At 40.1% G+C, this 10,778-nt stretch overlaps 1 protein-coding gene across 1 annotated transcript; it reads left to right on the top strand.

Moving 5' to 3' along the window:
• The first annotated feature begins 9,882 nt into the window (after positions 1 to 9,882).
• LOC138910198 (uncharacterized) lies at positions 9,883 to 10,357 on the top strand. Its single transcript, XM_070201419.1, has 2 exons — positions 9,883 to 10,039; positions 10,086 to 10,357. Exons 1-2 carry the CDS (start codon positions 9,883 to 9,885, stop codon positions 10,355 to 10,357), a joined length of 429 nt encoding a protein of 142 aa, XP_070057520.1.
• The last annotated feature ends 421 nt before the right edge of the window (positions 10,358 to 10,778 follow it).

A 10,778-nucleotide genomic window follows, 5' to 3' on the forward strand; every position in this document is an offset into this window, starting at 1 on the left:
ATTTTGCAAAAATGACCTATATTCTATAAATAATTGCATTTACTATATTATTTATGCCAAAATAGCATTTTTATATTTTTATAATATTGAGTTATTATTTTAATAGTTTCACAGCATAATTTTTTTTTACCATTTATTAAATATTTTAATAATTTATTTTATTAATTTTAAAGGGGTTTCAAGAGCTGACCCAAAATAGGCTAATTTTCGGACCAAATTTGGCCCAAGCCATTAACCCAACACCCCAATAACCCTCCAGCCCAATACCAGATGACCTTTTTAGCCCAACTCGGTCGTGACCCATCTTATAACCCGCCCCATCTCCCTTTTAATCTTGGTCGTTGATCTTAGAGATCAACGGCCCACAAACCATCCCCTTCTTTTTATCCACCAAACCCCTAGCCATAAAGACCACTCTCTCATTTTACTGCCCCCAGAACCTCTCGAACCTTCCTCCTCACAAACCCTAGCGGCCGCCTTCCTCAATCTTCTCCCAAATACGATCAATCATGGATTCTTCCTATGATTCTCTTACCTTTTATGGATCATCTCATCGTTTCTTACAAGACTATGGTGTTATATAGTACTTGCCTCAATTTTGGCAAGTACCAATCCCCAAATCGGGTGCCACTGCCTTCAACCTTTGAGATTTAGAAGTTATTTCGTCTATATGCACTAACTACCAGGCTATATGGTTCGATTCAGGGAGATTTTTGACCATCTGTGCTTTCCTTTTGAACTAGGGTTTACTGGATTTTCTCCCTAAACTGATTCTAATTGATTTTGCATGCTATATTTTCCTTATTTGTGTTTAATCTACTATCTTTCCTTACTGGGTACTTAATTCTGATGCTATATAAACCCCTCCCCAATTCCCTTTTGAACGGACGAAAAATCACTGAAGAACCATTGTTATTCTCCCATACTCTCACTCGCTCGATACTATTCTGAATCTATTTCTATTGGCCGGCTGAAAGCCAAGGCCATCAGAATCCTCTCTAACAACCTCCCTGGTGCGAGCACTACTCGGGGTCCATTTGAGGCTCTTGTGAACTCTGACGCACTAGGATTTGGGTCTTTTGGTTGTTATCTTTGCTGGTGATATTCGAGCTATTTCTGACACCTAGACTTTCTTTCATTTTGTTTGTTGAATTTGCAATTGGTTAGTGCTTTTGACTCTAGCAATCCTATTCCCTTTTTCTGCTTATGTTCATGTTTTGTATACTAATATTATTTGAACTTCTGTGAGCCAACATGATTTGGATATTGTGCTACCTTTGTATGCAATTCTATTCGTCTTAATGTTATTATGCAATTCTAGTGTTCTCTAGTATCAAAATCTATTTAAGTCTTAAACTTTCAGAATATGTTCACTATGCGTGGTTAACTGGTTTGATCCCTGACCTCCTTGGGTTCATTATATTTATGTTAAACTTGATTGTTGTATTTGTTGCCTGTTATGAGTTGATCTTCATGCCCTGCTTTGGATTTTATTTTTTGGTACTAAACCTTCTTAGGGAAATTGATGTTTTAATAATTCATGTATAACTTGCTAATCTTCTTAGAGTTAATTCATGACCATACCTAACTTAAACTCTCATGCTTAATTCCATTGCTATAAGAACTCTTGTTTGATAGATTTTTGCAATTAAACTTTACTTATTCTGAAAGTCTATCTCTGTGATTCTATCACTTTGAATCTGTTCGTTACTACTCATTCTATGTGTTTGCTAAAGCCCTTTGTATGTGCTCGTGTGTTCTTCCACCTATTAGAAATCACCTTTAGTATGGTTACTTAGAAATCTTGCTACTAAGAATCCATAGGTATGTATCCTTGCCCAGACTCTATGTCACCTGAATGACTGGTCAAACTTATGTTCCTATGTTCCTGCTGTTTGTTAGTGGGTAAGCGAGACAATTGTCTCCATGTTTGGGCCTGGTTTGTTGGGCCATGTTGTTGTTGGACCTGAACACTGAATTCAACCGTGCTTTAATCATCCCTAAGTACTGGAATTTAGGACTGATGGTTTATACGAAGATTGGGGCTTGTGAAGGCCCAGAACCATCACTGGGTTATTTTGTATTTGTGTTGGGCATGTAATTATTCTATTGGGTACGTAATTATTCTACTTGTGCTTATAATTACTCTATATGGGTCTGTAATAATTTGTAAGAACAAAACAGATGGGGAAATTAGTAAAACGAGGGATAAAGTACTTTCATTCTCATATAAATGTGTAAAAAACGTGCCTATAGGATTTATGTGGTCTATTTGCTATTACATGCCTTAGTTTTATGTGTAGAAAGCCTGCCTGTAGGAGTCACATGCGCACACATCACTTAACTTGCCAACGCATGCTATTTCAAGTATTTTTCGTATCTATTTCTTCTATTGTGCTTTCTTAGATAGCATGTCTATAGGGCATAGCAATGCAATATTCTACTTATTTATGTGCCATGATTATAGGACTTCGAATGACTAGTCTATCAATTGCCTCAATTATCATTGTACTGCTCATCTAGATACCATGCCTATAGGTTTAATAATCAATTAGCTGCCCATATCATTTGTATTGCCTCGTTTAGATAGCATGCCTATAGGGATAAAACTGTATAGAGTCAATTTCCAACTATAGATATCATGCTCCTAGGACATTGTCACCTGTCTAAGAAACTCGTCTATAAAATCAGCGCTGGTAATTCATGATTCTGGGGTCTTTCCCTGCCTTTTGCGCAAACAATCTAGAAATTATGCCTATAGGTTTGTAACCTGCAAATCTGTTGCCTGCGTATTGCTAAAATCAGAATCACTTAGAAACCATGTCTATAGGACTTATAATGATTTAATCTGTACGTTAGCCTAAAATGCAGCATTGCCTATTTGATATTGGAATCATATAGAGATCATGCATATAGAACCAAAAGATTCTGAGTCTCAAGTTCGAAACGTTCTATTGCTTAATCTGAAAATCAATCTGTGTGCTCCTCCGTTTATGTGTGAAGGCTAACATGAGCCACTCTCTGCTATTAGTTTTATCATTTTTGAGCAGCCTAAGTAAGTCTAGAACCACCCAAATAGAGGTCCAAAGCCTCCTGGACCATAGGCATGGGACGGGTAGTGCACGCATAAGCCGAGACTTAGAATTGAATTAGAACGCTTTAGGTAAACAACTTCAACATAGTAATCGGGTAGCAGGAGATGATAGTCTGTGCCTGCTGAATAATATGAGCAACTCCTATTTAAATGGAGTTGCGAAGTATTATTTATGTTACACCGGGTGATCCTTTAGGCTAAAAAACTTTGGACCCCCTCCTTTATATACTTGCTATTCACACTTAGTCATTTAATATAGATCATTGTAGTTGTATCCCTGTAGTCTTTAAGATTTGTACCAATTCTCATTGTGTTATAATGAAACTTCTTAGACTTTTATATTTCATATTTATCTGATCACCTAGACTAATTACGTAATACACATAGTCTTAAGTTCGGTCGGGACCCACAGTTATGGACCTCGAAGAGTGCCTAACACATTCTCTTTAAGGTAATTTGAGCTCTCACCCGATCTTTGATGGTGTTGACTAGTCAAACAGATTTATTTGCATAATAGGTTCCCTAATGCATCTTAAAATCGTTAGGTGGCGACTCTCCTCTTTTAATACCCTCCCCTTTAAAAGAGTTATCCCACGTCAAAGAGCGCTCTCGCGAGAAAAAAATGGGCACGACAACATGGCGACTCTGCTGGGGACTATACTTAGGCTCTTACCATAATGAACTTGGCTTATATGGATTACTTTCTTTATTGCATGCACATCCCTTCCCTTCTTCACCTTTATTTTTTTAAATTTGCTATGACATGCACATCCCTTCCTCTATTCACCTTTATTTTAAATCTGCTATGACATGCACGTCTCTTTCCCTATTCACCTTTGTGTACTATGACCGCCCTTCATCTCTTTTCATCTTGTCTAAGACTGCTATATCACGCCTTTTCCATTCCTACTTCCTTACCTGCTTTATTACATTCCCGTACATATTTTTACGAACTAAACTAACTCCTTCCTTTTGTCTTTCTTCTATATTCTTTCCATGTTTACCTTTGCTATATTATTTACTGCTTTTACATATCATGCGAATACTTGACAACGTGTTATTATTTCTACATAAAGCATGCTCCACATCATACTCCACTCGTGCCAACTATCAACATAGCGGCACTTGATGAGTGTCCGCACTCTTCCAAAAATTACCCTTTTAAATCAGAAAAGCTTATTTGCGGTAGACTAGTCGATCAACGGTGCAATCGACGGTCCCGAGCCTTTCCCTCTCAAGTTGTCCACTTGGGAGTACCAGTCTAGATCATTCTAGAAACCCCACTCCAGCTTGAAATGTACATGCATCATACTAAACCTAGTACGGGTTGGAACGTTATTAACGTAACAACCCGCTAAGATGAACCTTGTCCAAAGTCCGATAGGATTTCCATAATCCCAATGGACACTATCATATTATGTGCATTACTTGGAGAAAATACGCCAACGTGTTGATCATTATTGCATAAGTAGTCAAATCTGGGGGGAAAGGGGCTAACCTTTGTTTGCTTGCAGAAAAATGAAGCATGAAGTCCCCAGGTTCGGTATGGTCCAAAACATCCCACCATTGCTACTTGACTGGTGGAAAGACCTTTCACCTTGCGACAAGAGTCATGTGAGAAGGGTATTGGGTGACCTGTCATCTTTGCAGAACATTGGACCAAATAGGGCATTGATTGAGGCCGCTACCATGTTCTGGGACGAGAAAAGAGTCGTTTTTCGATTTGGCAATATAGAAATGATCCCCTCCTAGAGGAAATAGGAGGCTTCGCCAAGTTACCATAGGATAGTCCGGGATTACTGGTACCAGAGAATCGCACTCCTTGCGGTTTTCTAAAGATGTTGGGTTTTAAGAAAAATGACGAGCTGCTCTGTTTAAAGAAGTCATACATCCTTTTTCAATTTCTTTATGAGCGTTATGGGCATAGCAAGTCATATCGTCTTCATCATGAGGAACTTGCCATTACTTCCTTGGGTTGGACGCACCGCCGGGTTTATGTGTTCATCGTCTGCTTCTTGGGGTTATTGATATTCCCAACGAAAAGGGGAAGGATTCATACTCGCTTAGCCATGGTCGCCAGGACTTTGATGGAGGGCATCAAAGGACAAACTTATACCATCATCCCTATGATCTTAGTTGAGATGTACCGCGCTCTAGATCGGTGCAAGCAGGGATTTGGATACTTTGAGGGTTGTAATTTGCTACTACAAGTTTGGCTGCTGGAACACTTTCAAGGAGGAGAGTATCGTCAAGAACTTCTGCGATGGCCGTTGAATGACTACATAGCTTACCACCACCCAAAGAAAATGACGTTTATCCCAGATAGGTTTTCACAACCTGGAAATGCTGTAAGTTGGGTACGTTTCTTCAGCAATCTCACGGACGAACATGTACATTGGATGTTTGAATGGTTTTCTAGCAGTGAGTTCATCATCAAGTCAATAGGGACTACTCATCTGGTACTGATTGGGTTGTGAGGCATCTATCCTTATGCTCCCATAAGGGTAATGAGGCAAGCAGGGAGAAAACAAGTCATACCTCAGGTTTCCAACATGGTCTAGTACAAGTGTAATGACCCGACCAGTCGTTCCGAAAGTTATAGCCCTGTTTCCTCATTCCTTCTTCTTTATGTGTTGTTCAGCGGTGTTGAGTTGTATCGAATTGGTAGGTTTGGGTTCGGAGTAGTTTTGGAGTGAAATGAACACTTAGTCTCTTAGTTAGAAAGTTAAGTTAGAAAAGACAACCGGAAGTTGACTTATGAGTAAACGAATTCGGATGTGGATTTTTATGATTCGATTAGCTTCGTTGGATGATTTTAGACTTAGGAGTGTGTCCAGAATGTAATTTGGAGGTCCGTGGTAGAATTAGGCTTGAATTGGCGAAAGTTGAAAGTTTAGAAGTTCTTAGGCTTGAATCCGAGGTTGATTTGGTGTTTTGGTGTTGTTTTGGGTGTTCCGAAGGTTCGACTAAGTTCGGCTAGTGATATATGACTTGTTAAAATTATTAGTTGAGGTCCCGATGGCCTCGGGTGAGTTTCGGATAGGTTTGGATTGTGTTGCGCTCGTTTTTCTTATGTTTCGACGCCGTTTCTTCAAGCATAAATGATATCATATTGAACAAATAAGCTCCGATTTCTTTTTTGATTGAAGCATTAGATCTGTATCGTAATTACGGACCCGTAACAAAAAGAATCATCGAATTTGGACATCATATGAGGATTTATAGTCATTTTACTAGGAATTAGGTTGCCACATTTTTCAGATTAATTACGAAATTGTCACTGACGGTGTATTTAAAAATCTGCATGATTTGCAAATATTAAAACCTACATATCTCCTTCATTATAAAGTCAAATTGAGTGATTCAAAAGCCTAACTTGACTAAAATGTCACAAGGAATCCATTGGAGGCATAAAAAGCGAGTTTTGGGATCGTTTGACATGAGAAATGAGGCAGAATAGCTGGCAGAAAAATATATAAAACGAGGGTTTGTTCATTCGGTCATATTTTAAGTTGGGGAGCTCGGATTTGGGCGATTTTGGGGGCGATTTTCACCATAAGGATTGGAGTAAGTGTTCTCTACTCAGTTTTGGTTATATTTCACGAATCCATCTTTATTTTTGGGATTTGATTGATGATTTCAAAGTAAAATTGAGGGAGTTAGGGTTTGAGTTTTGGAGAGTTTAAGTGAGGATTTGAGGGACCAAACGGAGTCCGATTTTGATGAATTTTATATGGTTAGAATCGGTAGAGGACGAGGTTTATTATTCTGCCATTTTTGACTTATTTCGAGACGTGGGGCCGGGGGGCGAGTTTTGGCCGATTTCGGATTTTTGGCATATTTTGTAGTTTTTATTGTGGAATTCGATTCGTTAGCCTATGTTGATGGTATTAATCTGATTATTGTTAGATTTGGAGCTTTTGGAGACCGAGTCCATAGACGAGGGCATCCCGGAGTAGAATTTTACGCTGTTAAGGTAAGTAACAGTTTTAAATCTGGCTTTGAAGGTATAAACCCGGAGAATTTGATATCATGTGACTGTTTGGAGGTGATACCCATGCTAGGTGATGGACGTGTGGGTGTATACCTCGAGGGATTGAGACTTAGTCCATCCCGTGAGGCCTCATGGCCATCATCTGTGTTTACGTAGTTACTTGTTGTTGAACTTGTCTGCCTTCATATTAGAGATCATGCTTAGGCTTTATTCATGCTCACATTATTTGTACTCAGTCATAAAAATTATTGTACATGTTTACCCCAGTCTCAATTATTTGCTAATATACTGTGATACTTGATGTGGGATGTGTTCCCTTATTTATTGATGATAGTGAGGCTAGTGAGGTACATGATTGAGTGAGGCCGAGGGCCTGGTTGTGAGGATATTAATACCATAGCACGTGAGTTTTTCGCATAGTACGTGAGTTGACCGTGCGGGTCCAGGTATTGATACCATAGCGCGTGAGTTGTCTGCGTAGCACGTGAGTTGACCGTGCGGATCCAGGTATTGATATGATGGCACGTGAGTTGTCCGTGCTTAGCGCTTGGGCTTTGGGAGCCCCTCCAGAGTCAGTACACACCCCAGTGAGCACAGAGTGTTAAGTGTTTTGAGTGTTGAGTGCTAAGTGCGAGTGATGACTGATGGAGTGACATTGTTGTGAGGTTGTATTTATTTGTGCTATTGCTGCATTTATCTGTTAAACTTCTTTGTGGCATTTACTGAGTTATGGAATTTACCTGTTTATTTCTGTTTATTTTTAAATTATGAAAATAAATAATTGGACTGTTTTACTTAGCTCGTCACTACTGATCAGTTCCTTAGTTATTTCTGTTACTACTGAGTCGGTTGTACTCATACTACACCCTGCACTTTATGTGCAGATCTAGGTGAATTAGAGCGCGACGATCGTTGAGTTCAGACCAGCTATCTGTGGAGATTGCAAGGTAGCTACTATCGTCCGCAGGACCTTGTTACTCCTTTTGTCATTTCTTCTTTTGGACAGTTAGACAGCTTATATATCTTAGTTCATAGTTTTAGATGCTCATGACTTAGTGACACCCCGATGTTTGGGGCTCGTATCCGTATTTTCTATATTATATTTAGAGGTTATTTAGTTTATGAGAAATTTAAATGTTGGTATTGTTTTATTTAAATTCTTATAATCAGTTTAGTAGTAATATTTTGGGAAGTAGGCTTGCCTTGTAACACGACAGGCACCATCACGACCATGGTTAGATTTTGGGTCGTGACAACAAGGCAGATTTCAAAGGAGACGTCATTCCATTCAAGTTCGACGCACAACATATGTGGAACCAAAAAGTCATTGTGGAAAAAGAAACCATTGAGCCAGACAGGTTTCACGCCGGTCATATATACTACTATCTATCATGGTTGGAGGATGACGTAGCAGGAGATGTCCAGCCGGGAGTCAATTTGACAGATAGGGTCATAGATGAAGTAGCTGAAGCACAGGTTAAGTATAGAAGGCTATGCAAAAGGATGTTCGAGTCTGAAGCTAAATATCTTGAGCAGCACAGAGTGAACATGGAAGCGATAGAGGAATGGAAGGGTATTGCTACTAAGTCAACGGAAAGATTGGAATACTTGGAACAAGGATTGATGGAGCTCGAGGGAAAGATGAGAAAGAGACTCTCAGATTGTCAAGGCACGGATGGCAGTGAAGGAGGACATCTAGCAAAAGCCTACTTACTGTTGGATATGCGCGATCTGGGAAACCTGATTGATGGGGTCAAAAGAGCTTAGCACGGAGAAGGTCCTTCAGGGACTAAGTAGACTAGGAAATGATGTTCTTTACAGCTTTCTAGCTTAGCTTTAGATTTCGATTGTAATAAGGCTAAATGCCATTAGTAATGTTTATTATTGTCGATTTAGTAAAGATTTGACTCATTTTTGGCATTAATGAAATGACGCAAATATTGGCATCAATTTTTCTCCAAGTCTATGTGTCGCTTAGGCCTACCTCGGGCACAATGAGGTCCCCAAATTAAGATGTGAATTATTGCCTGACTTTGTGAAACATGTTTAATACCGCAAACATTCTTTCAATATCCCTTACTAACTTGGTAACCTTTTTGCTTTTTCTTTCTTTTGATTATTCCCATTCTCCAAGGTTGGTTCGTGTATACTGGCATCATCAGCATATCACACTAGATCCAGAGGTCCTCCACCAAGCGATCCTAAAGGCAAAAACAAAGGAAAAGGGAAAATGGATGATTTGAGTGGTATCAAAAAAGACAACGTCGCCATGGCAGAAAACGTTGAAACTTCAGATGGCCGAAGTACTCCGGCACAGAATGAGTTGGCCTTACGTCTGGAACAGAAAATCCTGGAACTACAAGGCGGGCTTGAGCAGGTTCGAAATTTGGCAAACCTCTCCCTCACTCTCAGTGTCCCCGACATCAACCAGCAAAATCCGACTACCTAGAAACAAACACCACCGTAAAACACACAAAACCAAAACCCATCACCCAATCCTCCTACGCCATACCAGTATCCCGCACCTCCCCAGAACCTTAACCCGCTACCAGTACCAACCCCTGAACACCACCACCATCATCTAACTCAATACCCATAAACTACTACTTATCACACTCCCCAGAATGCGCCACAACCTACTCCCGATCCCTAAAACTCAAACAATGACCACCCTTATACCTAAGTGCCGGGAATCCATCAAAGCAATTCGATATATGTGGAAACTTTACCCCACACCCCGCCGCAAACCCTATACATACCCGAATCGACTGAGAAGGACCTGCTCATTAAAAACATGGTAGAGAAAATCAAGAAGCTCACTGGTAGAGTTCAGAATGTTGAAGTCGGTAAAGGCATTGAAGGTCTAAACTATGAGGACCTATGTATTCAGCCGGAAGTGGAACTGCCGGAGGATTACAAACCTCCTAAGTTCGAAATGTTCGATGGGACTGGTGATCTGAAAGTGCATCCGAGAACATATTGTGATAAAACTTGTAGGAGTAAGCAAAAATGAACAAATCCGTATGAAGTTGTTCATGCGAAGCCTCATAGGAGATGCTTTGTCTTGGTACATCAGTCAAGACCCGAATAAGTGGGTTGGTTGGGTAAGCATGGCATCAGACTTCATGGACAGATTCAGATTCAACACGGAAAATGCGCCAGATGTTTTCTACATTCAAAACCTCAAGAAGAAGCCAACAGAAACCTTCCGCGAGTATGCTACTCATTGGAGATCAGAAGCTGCGAAAGTAAGGCCAGCACTTGAATAAGAACAAATGAATAAGTTCTTCGTCAGAGCTCAAGACCCGCAGTATTATGAAAGGTTGATGGTTATTGAAAATCACAAATTCTCCGATATCATCAAGCTAGGAGAAAGAATAGAAGAAGGGATTAAGAGTGGTATGGTAACCAACTTCGAGGCGCTGCAGGCCACGAACAAAACTTTGCAATCGGGAGGTATTTCGAAAAAGAAAGAAGTAGGTGCCGTAATGGTAGCCCAGGGTCCTAAGTCTCCTCTCACATACCAAACACCTCCACCCATATACCAACCCTCACCCCTAGATACCAATAACTTGATACCACCTATCATGCCTATAATACTCAACCCGCATATTGCCATTCTCCACCACCCGCCCGCCAAAACTACCAAAAACCACGACCAAATTTTGACTGAAGGCCACCTAGACAATA

This window comes from Nicotiana tomentosiformis, chromosome 4 (genome assembly GCF_000390325.3).
Source record: "Nicotiana tomentosiformis chromosome 4, ASM39032v3, whole genome shotgun sequence".
NCBI lineage: Eukaryota > Viridiplantae > Streptophyta > Magnoliopsida > Solanales > Solanaceae > Nicotiana > Nicotiana tomentosiformis.